This window comes from Xyrauchen texanus, chromosome 44 (genome assembly GCF_025860055.1).
Source record: "Xyrauchen texanus isolate HMW12.3.18 chromosome 44, RBS_HiC_50CHRs, whole genome shotgun sequence".
In the NCBI taxonomy this organism is placed as follows: domain Eukaryota; kingdom Metazoa; phylum Chordata; class Actinopteri; order Cypriniformes; family Catostomidae; genus Xyrauchen; species Xyrauchen texanus.
The window spans coordinates 32,477,076-32,492,370 of NC_068319.1; the positions used below are offsets into that span (position 1 = coordinate 32,477,076).

At 38.6% G+C, this 15,295-nt stretch overlaps 2 protein-coding genes across 2 annotated transcripts in view; both read left to right on the top strand.

Moving 5' to 3' along the window:
* Positions 1–5,429, top strand: part of LOC127636984 (talin-1-like) — a 180,469-nt gene extending 175,040 nt beyond the window's left edge. Inside the window, 2 exon segments of the mRNA XM_052117803.1 lie at positions 3,356–3,481; positions 4,008–5,429. Coding sequence (XP_051973763.1) covers positions 3,356–3,481; positions 4,008–4,142 — 261 coding nt within the window. The 3' untranslated portion in view covers positions 4,143–5,429.
* Positions 5,430–9,421: 3,992 nt separating this feature from the next.
* The window catches only part of LOC127636988 (tropomyosin beta chain-like), a 77,652-nt gene continuing 71,778 nt past the window's right edge, over positions 9,422–15,295 (top strand). The window contains exons 1-2 of the mRNA XM_052117815.1: positions 9,422–9,687; positions 13,912–14,037. Coding sequence (XP_051973775.1) covers positions 9,574–9,687; positions 13,912–14,037 — 240 coding nt within the window. The 5' untranslated portion in view covers positions 9,422–9,573. The remainder of the gene's footprint in view (positions 9,688–13,911; positions 14,038–15,295) is intronic.

Consider the following 15,295-nt stretch of genomic DNA (forward strand, 5'->3'; position numbering starts at 1 on the left):
GACAGTGGCCGAATGGTACCAGCGGGGAGTGACGATGGGAGCTGTATCTCGCCGAAAGGTCATTTCGACAGACGCGTCCAACACGGGTTGGGGCGTGGTCTGCGAGGGCTCTCCGGTTTTTGGCCTATGGTCAGTTCAGGAAAAGCTCCTTCACACGCTCGTGCGCTTCCTCCCGGTCATTCAGGGTCACCACGTCCTGGTCTGTTCGGACAACAGATCTGTGGTATCCTATCTAAACCGTCAGGGTGGTGTCAGATCCAGGAACCTCTTCCATCTGACGAAATGCATACTGAGTTGGTCCCAGTGCCACCTGCGCTCGCTGAGGGCGACGCACGTGCCAGGCCACCTGAACGACGGCCCAGACAGACTGTCCAGAGACAATATTCCCCCAGGGGAATGGTCCCTGCACGCTCAAACAGTCCAGACGTTATGGCGCATATTCGGCAGAGCAGAGATAGACCTCTTTGCGTCAGAAGAGAATTCTCACTGCCCAATATTTTTCTCGAAAAGCGAGGACGCACTGGCCCAGGACTGGCCCAACCACCCGCTTTACGCCTTCCCTCCCGTCTCGCTATTGCCACAGGTAATGCAGAGGATCAGGGAAACGCGCCACTCGGTGCTCCTCATAGCCCCGCGCTGGGAGAATCAAACATGGTTCCCGGAGCTTACGCAGCTGTCACTGACAGCCCCGTGGCCCATCCCAGTGAGAGCAGATCTCCTCTCGCAAGCTTGCGGCACGATCTGGCATCCCCACCCAGAGCGCTGGGCGCTACACGCGTGGGTGATCAATGACTACCCGTCGCTTTGCCAGAAGGAGTAATAAACACCATCATACACGCTAGAGCCCCCTCCACGAGAAGACTCTATGCGTCAAAATGGTCTGTGTTTTCAAAATGGTGCACTGACAGAGACCTGGACCCACGGACATGTGGGGTGTCGCCGCTGCTCGTGTTTTTACAAGAGCTGCTGGATAAGGGCAGATCCCCATCCATGCTCAAATTGTACGTGGCGGCCATCGCGGCGTTTGCTGAACCCCTCCACGGCCAGTCACAGGGTAAAAACGAGCTGGTCATCCGCTTTCTCAGGGGAGCTAGAAGGATGAACCCTCCGCGCCCCCCATCGGTTCCTATCTGGGATCTTTCTATAGTTCTCGAAGCTATGAAAGCCCCTCCCTTCGAACCGCTTCAATCCGTGGATGTGAAACACCTCTCACTTAAAACTGTTTTTCTAACTGCCCTATCATCAGTTAAACGGGTGGGAGATCTTCACGCGCTGTCTGTTAGCGCTGCGTGTCTTGAGTTTGAACCAAGTGACTCCAAGGTCATTTTAAAGCCTAGACACGGCTATGTCCCCAAGGTGATCGGTACTCCTTTCAGAGCACAGATAATTTCCTTGTCGGCGCTACCAGCATCTGATAGCGAGCATAGCGCCAATCTCCTTTGCCCAGTCAGAGCACTGAGATTGTATACTGCGCGCTCCGCATCTTTCAGACGCTCTGAGCAGCTTTTTGTTTCGTTTGGAGGGCGCACCAAAGGTCTCGCCGCCTCGAAACAGACACTGTCCAGATGGATAGTGGATGCTATTGCTGCCGCGTATGCGTCAAAAGACCTACCATGCCCGCTAGGCATTAGGGCTCACTCCACTAGAGGCATGGCCTCCTCGTGGGCATGGTCCAGCGGGATTTCCATTCACGACATGTGTGTGGCAGCGGGCTGGGCTTCCCCCTCCACCTTTGTCAGATTTTACAATCTGGAAGTACCCGCTCTGCAGGCTAAACTGCTAGCGGTTTAATATGCTACAGCTCCCCTGGTGAGCTGCATTAATGGGACACATTCCACACAGACCGGCACCGCCGTTCTGTCTATGTGCTTATGTACTACACACACACTGGCCCGCACTCTTGCCGGCCAAATATTAATTCGCCACTCACAAGGGCTCCCCCGGGTCCTCCTTAATTCCCTGGGGCTCATGCAGTGGATGCTTGGCGCGCACGGCGTTGACAAAGGGTTCCTGTAGCGTAAGCTAGCTTACGCAATACGAGAGAACCTCTCGTAAGAGAACGAATCGGTTACTAACGTAACCTCGGTTCTCTCTAGATGAGGGAACGAGTATTGTGTAACCGGCAGTGCTCGCGCCACGAGCGATTTTTCGCTTCATTCAATGAAAACCAGGGTTCCAGCCTACGAACTACGCTTATATGCACTCTAGTCACGCCCATTTTGGCGGGCTTTGATGCAGTGAGTGCGCGGACGCCTCTCATTGGATGCGAGTTCGCCCAAGCTCGTCTATAGGCTGCAGCAGTTGCCGCAGAGCAACCTATGTGCTCGCTAGCTAGCCCGCTCAAGGTCTGCAGCTGCCGCACTGCGTTGACAATGGATACAAAATTAAGGATCATTTTTTGGCTTCAATATCTCAGAAAAGATGAATCTTTCCCGTAGCGTAAGCTAGCTTACGCAATACTCGTTCCCTCATCTAGAGAGAACCGAGGTTACGTTAGTAACCGATTCGTTTCCTCTAGCTTTAATTGTAATTGAAAAAACTTAAACTCAAAAGATCTTGCTTATTTTTTTTTTTTTTTAATAACTCGTGTTAATAATGTTCTGTTAATTCCTGAACTAAAATATAAAACTCAAATATATAAAAACAAAATAGAAATGTGTCCTCAAAATAAAAACTAAATAATAAAAAAAAAAATTATTAATGAAACACTAAAACTACACTGAAATTTATAGCAAATTTCAAAATGATATTAAAATAAAAACAAATTTGAAAATGCAAACTATAATAACCATGCAACTGATTTGTCGCAGAGGGACCGAAGGATGCACTCTAACCCTTCATTCGAAAAATCCTGATGAAATGGCGCTGTTATCCAGTTAAAATGCCTGCGATTATGTGCACATCAGGGGCAGAGCATTAAAAGTCATCTGCCAATAGATTGGCATGCTTTTAAAGGGCTTTAGAGATCGTCACTCCTGGGAGGAGTTTCCCATAGCATCAGCTACTGACGCAGTGTCTTGTTCCCTCCTATCAGGGAACAGAATTTGAGAGTTTTCCAGAATACTATCTTTATGTAAGTGGATACTAAGAGTAGCACAAATATTACTTTAGGGCAAATCAGTGGTAGAAGATGAGAGTTCGTTGAACTGAGATGAAAAAAAATATTTTGTGTTTTTGTTAAATTTAGTGTGTGTAAATGTGATAAGGAGTCTTAAGGAACCTTTCATACTTGAATAAGATGAGAATATGTACTTTTGGCCATTAGAGCAGAATGTGTATACATTTGTGAACATTTTGTTGGCTTTTTATTTGAAGACATGATCAGTACTCTGACTTACTGTTGATTTGTCTTTAGGCTGCCGGAAATGCAGTCAAGAGAGCTTCAGATAATCTGGTGAAGGCGGCGCAGAAGGCTGCATTTGAGGCTCACGATGATCAGACTGTGATGGTGAAGAGCAAGATGGTGGGCGGCATCGCTCAGGTAAAGACAACATCAGTGAAAACACAGTTACAAGTTCACAACTCAAACACTTTGAAACTTTTTACCGCTGAATTGGGTAATATATTACTTTCATGATGGCATATTTTTCTAACCATATAAAACTGCCATCCATTTATGTTAAATAAATTCTTTCCAAGAAGAAAACTGAAGCAATTCAAATCTACCCCAATAAAGCACAAGATATCATAATATAATTGTTCTTCTAGATTCTAGAGGCCAGTCCCTTTTAAATTTGTTTGTTTTGTTATTTTCTTTATTTTATTCATGAAAAAAAAAAAAATTCATGTTAGCTAAACATTCAACAACACTCGCCTGTCTGCAGAGGCATTAAACCCCATATCTAGAGTAGAATATTATAAAATATATCAGATTTGAGAAAACTAGAGGACATTTTTTCTCCGCAGAATTTTTAATATCTGGTGCATTTTTGTCTGGTTATTCTCTGACCCTCTGCTGTCTTTCTTGCATGCATTCTGGATTTTAACGTGGATCTTTGTTTGCTCAGATCATTGCTGCTCAGGAGGAGATGCTAAGGAAGGAGAGAGAGCTGGATGAAGCCCGGAAAAAGCTGGCCATGATCCGACAGCAACAGTACAAGTTCCTGCCATCAGAGCTGAGAGAAGACGGACAGGATCAGTGAGACACAACAGAGACTAAACAAGCGTTTCTTCATGGATTCATGAGCTACACGGTTAACGGAAAGACAAATTAAAGATATGCAATGAGGACAAAGTGAACAATGTATCAGGATGTCTATTTTAAAAGTATTTTGTTTATTTCTGTCACTTTTATGAGTATTGCCTTGGTGTGATTTAGCTTTATTGTTTTGGATTTGTTATATTTGAACAATGTGCCACACATGCAAGTCATTTTTAATTGCTTCTAATTGAGCTATATGTTTTTTTTTTCTGTACTAGATAGTTTTGATCAGCAGTATTTTTGACAACTTTTCTTCCTTTTTCCTAATTTTTTGTGGCAATTTGGACCAGTGGTAATGATCATCTTTGCGTTGAAACAATTCATAGAGAGAAAACGAATCTTTTTCTAAAGAATAATAAAGCTTTGACAAATGATATCTCCTATTATATTTTATTTGCAATTTATTACAATGTTTATCAATGTTTGTTACCATTTTATTGTACTGGCATTTCTTTCGAAATTATATCTATTATAAAGCAAAAAAGCCATATTTCTATTTTGTTGTTTTGTTTTTTTTTCATAAAATTCCCATCCAGATGTAGACAATATTAGGTCTCATCAAATAATTGTATGTAACGTATGAATTGGTTATTACAATTGTGTTAATCGAAGAATAATCGGAGTGATTATAGAGAACATAATTGAGACTGTTATTAATGGCTCAAATGAATAAACAGCTTGAGTTTTCGCCATAACCGCCTTTCCTGTTGCATTAAGTGCATTCTGAAGCACCTGCCTCTATCTTTGATAATTGTGTTTTTAACTGTTAACAGTTCTCACCTGAAATATGCAAACATACTTAGTCATCTGTTTAACTAAAAACTCATAAATTCGCTGTTTTCCAAAGATATCATGTTGCATTTGTGTGTTTGTTTTTAAGATGCAGAGGTGCTGGTGATGAACATTGCCATTTTCTATACCAAAAAGACCGGTAACAATTAAGTCAAGAGTTCAACAGTTAAATCATTAGGGATTTTTGCATAGCATTGCCATTACCAAAGCAGCTTTTATAAAGAATAGTGTCTTACAAACTCTCTTGTGAACAAGCCAAAGGTGACCATGTCAGGGTAGCCCATCTCCTCTGGTCAGCATGCATTTTAACTAAATTATATAACTACAAATGTTTTAGGCCAGATGTAATCCAGATCTAGCGTATTCTTATAATATTGACTCATTCGTTTTTTGTTCAATTCATTTTAATAATTACGATGTGTATGATGCCATTACGAGGAAATTAAATAATATTACAATAATGTGTCAATAAATTTGTTCAATAGTAGTTTGTTCATCGAATATGCAATATGAGGGATGCAGGTGTTGAGAGACAGTCTATGGCTGAGGATTAGTGAGTCTCCACAATGCAGGTGTTGTTAAAGTTGGGCCAGTGGCTGCTGGAGATGTTAAGAGCTTCTAATGAAGTAACATACATGTGCATGAAAGAAAAAGTGGAGAAACAGAAGAAACATTAGGTACCAGAAAACAGAACTGGTGCAGCAGGATTAAAGCAGACTATGGAATTGTAATTATATGCTGAGCTGAACAAACATGTCTTGGGTTTATATATCCATTTTTTTCCAATCTGGAAAACTATGAAAATGTATTTGAAGCTACAGTGAAAGCTATTGCCATACTTCCTAAAAATATCACCCAAAGGGGTAATATAATGTATAGAAAGAACAACAAAGGACCTAAGACAGAGCTTTGCAGCACACCATATTTTACCATCAGACTGCTCTCCATTTACACAAAGAAAGTGGTAGTAATATAACATTTAAGATCTAAACCAGACTAGAGCCTGTCCATTAATGCCAACATGATTCTCAAAATAATTGCCCCAAATAATTGTATGATCTATAGTGTAAATAGCAGCATTAATGTCCAATAGTGATAGTAGATCAACATCATTTGTAGCTAAGAAGTGCAGTCTCTGTACTACCCCTGTAAATACAATTTATCAAAATTTTGATAAAATAGGCGGATTGACGGTCTCAGATGCAGAGGCAACTGAGATTCGTCCTCCGCCACCCGAATTGAGGCGAGTCACTACGCCACCATGAGGACTTAGAGGACATTGGGAATTGAGCATTCCAAATTGGGGAGAAAATTTAAAAAAAAAAAAATGTAAAAGAAAAGGAAACGCCCTAAACATAGGGAGGAGTTCATTGTTTTAAGAAGGAGCTTAGAGATCACAGGAAAAGTACCACTAGTAGTTTTTGAGTATAGGATCTAACAAGAAGTAGAAGATTTTGAAGCTGCAATACGTCTTGTGAGTTCATCCTGCCCCAAGGGCGAGTCTAGCCCCTTTTTAGGGGTGCTTCAGCACCCCTAAAAAGGAGCTCAGCACCCCTAAAACTTGGAGTAAGAAATGTTGTTATTCTAAAATTTTTGTTCGTCTTTGACAAGGTTAAATAATGTCCAAAACATACTCCGTAGTTTGTGGTTTAAAATGTATGTGTTAAGGATGAAAATGAAAACATCCCCGCTTAGCAAATGGTGTCATCCTCTTCTCTTCTTCTACTTCTCTTCTGTACCTGCACCGTTCAGCACGACCGTCATCCAGCGCGAAACACACGCAGAGTGAGAACCCGTTATGTAGCGTTGTGAATCAACTAAGTTGCTCCAAAGCTGTGTCTCACACTTCTTTCCTTTTACCTAGAGTTGTTCCGATTCTGAAACCATATCGGTGAGTACTGGAGTCAGTATCCTGAATCACCATGGTACACCTATAATAAGTGTTTATTTTTGGACTATTTTAGTCCAGCGGGTCGCCGCCGCTGTGGAGTAGCACAGGACCTGGGTGACTTGTCCATAGTCATAAACGGAGAGAAGTAGCGCCGGTTACAATGTTCTTCCGCAAGACGCGTGCAGTTCTCTTTATTAACTGCTAGAGCGTGAAACAAAAACAGCAGCGCGACAAATAAACTGCGTACCTGTGTAGTGCGTACGTGTGTCTCTGTTGTTAAAGTTTATCGTTCATTTGATACTCATTTTAACAATCGGGAGTCATGTAAACATGACATCACGTGCGTCTTTTCTGGTCAGTCGTCATGGAAACATGAAGCCCTGGCGTTTGGACCAGAGTAAAACAAACATATCACTACCACCAGTATGTGTGAAAACACTTACTGTGGCTTTTTAAATGAATTGTTAATCATTCCTAGATTTATATCTGTTATTTTTCAGATGTGGCTGACAATCAAACTAGACAATAAAATAAATTTTAATGTTTTTCTTTTGCTGTATTTATTCATTCCTCAAACACAGAGGATTTAACCTGAACCAGGCTTAACTCCCGAAATCCTAGCATTACTCTCTCTCTCTCTCTCTCTCTCTCTCTCTCTCTCTCTCTCTCTCTCTCTCTCTCTCTCTCTCTCTCTCTGTGTGTGTGCCCTGCCAGTGAGCAATGGACATACGACAGTTCTTTAAAAGAAAATAGACAGATTCAGGTGAGAGACTAGGGACAGTCCATAATGACCTCTGTCTTGTTATTTGTTTTTTTGTTCTTCTGAAAAGTGTTAAGCTAAAGTAACAGATAATGCAAACCAGCTATCTGTTGTTGTATCAAATGACTTATCTAGGCAATGGTCCCCTGCTTTTATTTTTTTATTTATTTCAAACCCACAATGGAGAATACAGCTTCTCTTGTGAAAGGAATTTGTGATTTAAAAAAGTTTCTAAGCCCAATAATAATAATAACAATAAAGACATTTAAAATGGCACGCTCTGTGTGCCTTTTGATCATATCCTTAGAATCTGTAAATGGTCTCCATAACATTTTTGTGACATGACAAACTGACGTCAACTCTCCTGAGATGGAGAAGGAGAAAGGGAAAGGGAGAGCATGCAGGAGGAACCAGGTGAGGAAACAACAACAATAAATTGACATATAGTGAATAGTGGCAAGCAAAACAGTACTCATACTCCTATACTAACTTATTGGCATTTAGTAGCCTATATTACATTTACTTTTTGTAACATTATTTTACACCACATTTTTTCATAATAAAGGAGGAGGAAAACAACAGGGAGAGTCCATAAGGGATGAGAGGGAATTGACTAGTGAAAGAAATGAAGAGACAGAGGGAGTGCAACATAGAGACCACCAAGCCAAAGCAGCAGAGACAGAAGAGAGCTGTTCAGACTTAGGGGATAAGGACACTGGTCCTAAACAGTTAAAGCTGTCTCAATACCCTCATACTCAGTTTGGCACAGAAAAAAGAGCCTTTAATGAACCATTTTTGTAAATAATTTACAGAAGATGAATTACATTTTGTTGTCCAAGTACCTGTTACTTTGTTCAATGACAATAAAGTTGAATCTAATCTAACCAATCTGATGACTGTTGATACAAAAGGAGGCACATGGAGTTAACGGTCAGGAAAAGCAGCTGAGTGAAGCAGGTTTTGTGTTTGTTACAGGGGGCTTTCTGTGTGAACTCTCACAATTAAGCTGGTGCTCTGAAAAGGTCTAAAAAAAAGATTTTGGAGTTAGTTGAACCAATGTTAAAATGATAAAGTTATTTTTCAATAGACATATTTTTTGTTTTTGTGTGAAAAGAGGGTGGGTGGTGGCAGTGGGGCTCATTGGGTGCTCAGCACCCCTAAAGCTCTGACCCTAGAATCGCCCCTGTCCTGCCCTATAACAGTAAATAATTGGGTTGTAAAACAAAGACGTCATCTGAGATACTGTGACATCTGTTCATGCATTTGCAATTGTTTCATTATGTTCTCTTTACATCTTCGTAATGAAGACCCCATGATATTGCTAAGCAGATCAGTGCATATTTAAACATGAATATAAAAATATATGAATAAGTTTCTTTATAAAAGTTATTCCTAATATTTCAATCTCGAAAGCTGATCTGTTTACATGGGTCTTTATGATGGTCAGATTGTATCAGACCTGATTAGAAAACTTTGTGTGGCCTAATTGCCCATAACACTTTAAACAGATGGTGACAAAAATTATACTGCTTATAACAATCATGTCATGAATATCTAAATTAAACTTTTAATACAGAAAGTTTTATCAAATCTAAATGCTTTATATATCATTTTATATTGTCTCATAATAGCTGTTTTTCCAAGCCACTCTGAAAAATGACCTGATCCCAGATGAGCTGTGTCTGTATACATGGAAAATGAGCATTCCAAACATGGACAAAAGCTGAGGGTCAAACTCTGAGTATATCTAGCCAGACAAATCAGAGCAGGGAGACGTCATTCTCCAACAGACTTTAGAGAAGTTTCCAAAAAGTGTTCACAGAGGATTCCAGCCGCGTCTCTCTGCTGTTCACCCACATCCATCTGTGCCTCCTTTAACAACTTGTCCTCTTTCTCCTCGGCTGCTGTCAGAAACGAAAGAAAATCACCATGGAGGCCATCAAGAAGAAAATGCAGATGTTGAAATTGGACAAGGAGAATGCCATCGACCGAGCGGAACAGTCAGAAATAGACAAGAAAGGTGCAGAAGACAAATGCAAACAGGTAAATGATACAGGACTGGATTGAGTTGGCCTGGAATGATAAAACTGAGATTGATAGATGTGACTTTTTTCTGTAGGTCCAAGTTTCTGTCCTTTTCAATGTGTTTTCTAAATGAACTATGGGATCAATTTAGAAAATTGTTTGTGTAATTCAGTTTGTATAATTCAGTCATGAAGACGGCCAAACCAGCAAGACATTGTTAATAGAATTCATTTGACAAGAATTTAACTGTTTTGCAGTCATAATACATTAATACCTTCAGTAATGGAATTGAAAATTATTCATAGAAAGTTTTTGTCCACTTGTATGCTTGAAATGACATTTAAGCTTCTGTGTATAATGTGACCTTCCAAGAATCAGTCATTTATCTGGTCAGTGGTTTCAACTTCTCTCCTAAAAGTGACAATTATTGTCAGTTTATCTGATCCAGCATCTTTGATATGTCTTATCAGTAGTTGTTTTTATTTCTATAAGTCTTATTCCTGAAGACCTGTGAGTCATGAATAACTGCAGTAACAAACACCAAGATAGAGGTGTAAATATGCTAGTATATTTATGTGGGTATCCTTGATTACAACACCATTCCACAAAGAGGCCCACTCTGGAGGATCTGACATTCTCTGACATTTGGTTAAATGTAATATATAACGGCACAAACAGAGCCTGTCAGTTTAGTTTTATTTGCTCACAATGAGAATAATAGATCTATCCTTAGGAAAATATATAATTGTCTGCTATAGACATGCAATGCAACTTTATATAACTATTCTCTAAACTAATAAGAGTATATAATAACAATATATATATATATATATATATATATATATATATATATATATATATATATATATATATATATATATATCTAGAGGCCATTTAAAAGAATCCTTCAATAAAGACTTTGTCATGCTCTATAATGCAAGTGCAGCTGACTTTCACATGCAAGAAATAAACATGCTAAACATGCAAGATGATAGTTTGAGGACACGATGTTCACTTAATGTTCCATTTGAATTTTCCAACTTTAAAGTGATCTCAAAATTTCAATAGTTTCTATAGGTTATGCTCTTATATTTAATTTTTGCATTTGTAATTAAACTATCAATCAGTTGTTACATCTAGAAGGACTTTTTTCTGAAGTGACAACTGGATAGGGAATCTATTCTCGTTCCAAGGCCTTTGTCATAGCATCCCTGTTGTTCACCACATATGGTGTCCATGATCTTTTTTTGTCCCACTCCACCTTCATGGAATTGTTCCACACAAAAAGGTCAAGGCAGTGAAAGGCCATGGGCCATGTTTGATGCCAAAGCCACGATGCCTCTCATAACTGTTTCCCACTCCATGAGATGGAATAAAAGAAAGGCATTCGGCATAAGCACATTGCTTTGAAGATAAGTCTTTTTACGGTTCTTTATATATGAGTGGAACAAAAACTCATGTCAGGACAGCCAATCCGTAACAAATCTATTTTCAAGACCAGTTTTATGGTCTGCAATTCCATATACAGAGGCCAGCTGTGTCCATGGCCCAAAGAACACAATAAATAGAGGCTGGTTTATGACACTAAGCTATGTTTAATGTTATGGCTTGGAGTTTATCTGACATGTGTTAAAAGAAGAGGGTGACTTTTAGCAGCTGCAGAACCCAATTGATCCTCTCTCAGGAGACGGTTCATCGTGACTACCTTTTATAATTGTGTCCTCATCGCCTCCGTAGCTCTGACATTCACAACCAGCCCTGACATGCTGATTAATGAGCCGGATTTACAGAGCATCCATTAACCTTTAGTATTTCTCTTTAGGGTTTCCCAACTGGGAGTGCGAGAACTTTAAGTGGTTCATGATGGAACGGCAGGGATTTCATGAGCCAAAATGAAATGAAATGAAAATGAATGATTACTTACATTAAGAACATTTACATAATCTTAGAAAAATAATTAAATTAGCTGTTTTCATTTGTGTTAACATATGAAGATTTTTTTCAGCACAGTAACCATATTTTAACCATGATACTGGTGGTAAAACTATAGTAAAAATCAGTGTTGGGTGTAATGCATTACTAAGTAATTAATTACTGTATTTAAATTACTTTTTCATTGAAAAATGTATTGGATTACACTTAATTTTTCAGTCATTTAATTACAGTCACTTCTGATGTAATTGCGTTAAATACTGTATAGACTATAGAACAATTCTATCTAAAAAAAATAGTGGATTTCAAATCAAAATGTAATGTCTAATGTTAAAATATGTTATCTAATTTAACGCTGCCCCCTTAAATTCTTTCTTTTTCATGAATAATTTATTATGTAATTTATATGATTTCTATGAAAGAATTAAAATAATTGTTTCATGTCTATCCTTGTATTTTTCATCTTTTCGAGGTTGATAAAGGTCTTAGAAAGTAATTAGTATAGTAAACTAATTACACTCTAGAAGATTTAATTAGTAGTTAGTTATTAATGACTTTTTTAGAGTAACTTACCCAACACCACAACTATGGTAATAAAAATCATAATAATTCTGAAAAAGAATTTAGTACAATTATATATTTATAATTATAATTATAAAAAAAGTTGCGTAGTTACTGCAGGTTTACTACAGTGAAACCATGGTTATCTTTCAAAAGGGCATGTTTGGTGGAAACAATGTTTTTATTTTACAAAATTATTATTATTCAGCGCAGCAACATTTCATCAGGATTTTTTGACTGAAGCGAAGTGAACATTGTAAACTCAAATCTCCTTCACAGCAAGGATCTGGGAAAAGAAAGAGGAAACATCTAAGTAATAAAACCTGGCAAACCTGTTAGGGGACCAGCCTGCTCCTGGTAGTGTGTGCCTTAACAACAATGGGACACTGCACAACTTGTGAATCATAAGCAAGCACAATGGCATTGGCAACTCAGTGAGAAGGTCTTGATGAGATGAACAAACATCTTGAATAGCCCCTAAATCAGATAAAAGTTGATTCGTCAACCTGAATTGACTCGTGCGGTTAATGTACATGTGTAGCATCATCGCAGGGCAGAGCTTGTTTTATCTCTGCACCTTGTCTGATTCAAACGGAGGAGAGAAAGCATGTAAGGTTACCACCTGCATCCAAACGCTCTTGCAAAAAGTGAAGCATCGTATGGACAGGGCAATGCACTCTAGCCTGCAATATGGTGACGAGTCAAGTAATTTTATTTGTATTGCACTTTTCACACACACCTTTTCAAAGAAGCTTTACAGAAAATCATGCATTAACAAAAGATAAAACTGTAATATCTATAAAGTCTTAGAGTCATCATTGTGTAGTTTGAATATGATCGTAAATTGTGTATAAAAGTAAATAATTACATTTAAAATCAAGCAATGGCAGCTGACCTCGAGGCAAACTAAATGCTCCTATCTTTTGAATTTTATTTTCATGATTTCTACAAGCTATAAAACTGAAAATAAAAGCAATATTTTAGAAAAAACAAACAAACAAAAAAAGAAAAACATGGAAATGTATCATGTGTGCCCTAATGTGTTGAAAAATATCAGAGGTACCATTATATGCTTGATCTTTTTAGGGTTAAAGATCAGACGTATCTACCTGTATAGATGAAAGATTTAGTTCATATTTCAATTATTGGTTCGGTAAATGTTCCCATGATGAAATGCATATCTATTATGCATAATCAGCAGCCTACTTAAATGTGCTATATGTCATATTTTTACTGTACTAAATTATAAAATTACCATAATATGTTATTAGAGAATTAGGAAACATGCTAAGTGTAAATACTGGCTTCCCCGATAACAATGCTATAGCCAGTATATTCTACTTTGAACTTTCCATTCCGGGCTGGAATTTCTGTTTATGTTTTGGACTGTGTGATCCCGCCCACTGCCCACTGCCCAATAGTATTTCAACACCAGGTAGCCAGATTTGAACAAATTTCAAGATGATCATGATTTTAAATGTTTTAAATCACAGATGTTTCGGAGCACAGGCCTTCCTCAGTGTGTACAAATGTAATTCCCTCCTTGTCCTCTATGGGATACATAGCTTTCATTAAAAGCTATTTATTGATAGTTTAACACTACTTGAAATTTCAGACTATTCGGTACCTGATTAACAAACTGCCCAATTTTTTTTTCTTATGATTTTTTTAACCATACCACATAACAAACACATAATGTATGTGTGTGTGTGTGTGTGTGTGTGTGTGTGTGTGTGTGTGTGTGTGTAGCTGGAAGAGGAGCTCTTGGCCCTGCAGAAGAAGCTGAAGGGTGTAGAGGATGAATTGGACAAATACTCCGAATCACTGAAAGACGCTCAGGAGAAACTCGAACAGGCAGAGAAGAAAGCCACAGATGTGAGTGACACACATATGATCATCAAAGAGAAAAACATATCCGAGTTTAATTTACAATATGCTGTTAGCCTTACACAACAGGGTTGATATCGTTCATCCAGTATACGGGACACTGTTTGATTTTCAATATATTTACAATCATGAGGAGGAGCTATTCAGCAAAACTTTTGCTCACTTTGGTACACAATTTTGTTTGTATAGTTTATATTTTTTCTGATTAACACTTTTTATTGATTCACAAAATTGACAAAAAAAAGCACAACATAAATACACAGAATCAAAATTTAACAACCACTATTACCCCTCCCCCTCCCCACCCCTCCCCTCAACAAACATCCCTGTGGTTACACGAGTATACAAAAATAAAAATAAATAAATATATATATATATATATATATATATATATATATATATATATATATATATATATATATATAATAAAAATAATAATCACACACATTTAAAATTATACTTCTCTCTCCACTGCCCCTCCCCGAGAGCCCTCCAAGAAGGCCAAATAGCTTCCCCATTTTATATCATCCATAAGTTTCTCAGCCTTCTACATGACATTTCCTCAAATGCACAACTCTCCCCATCTCTATGCAACACTCTAGAAATGAGGACCCAATTTTTTATGTGTTTAGCCCCATTTTAATAACCGCCCAATTGCCTAAAATACAGCCTGGGGCAAAATGAAATTTGAATGCCCAATATGTCGCACATAAAACTCTGAACCCTCAACCAAAATTCTTGGATCTTAACACACCACCAAAAAACTTGGGTTGTGTCCCCATCTTCTGATTGGCATCGCCAGCAGGTGGGTGTGTCTTTCAGACCAAGCATATACATAATAGAGGGGGGTCCAATAGAATCAATGTGAAATCTTAAATTGCATCTCTAAATGTAGACTTGACTTTTTTTTTAATCCTAGCCCAAACTCCCTCCTCCAGTACCAAGTTTAAATCTTTCTCCCATAATCTCTTGAGAGAAGTTGAAGCTCTGTCCCCAAGACTCTGAACTAGCAAGTAGTAATACACTGATGCCTCATGACCTTTTCCAGAAGCAGTAATCAACACTCCCAGAGACTCTGCCGCTTTAGGGGGGTGTATGCTACACCCAAAAATAGCACAGAGCAGGTGGCGCATCAGTAAATATCTAAAGAAATGAGATCTGGGAATCCCGAAATGTTGATCCATATTTTCAAAGGATCTCAACACTCCACTCTCATAGAGGTCACCAAGTTTATTAACCTACCTCT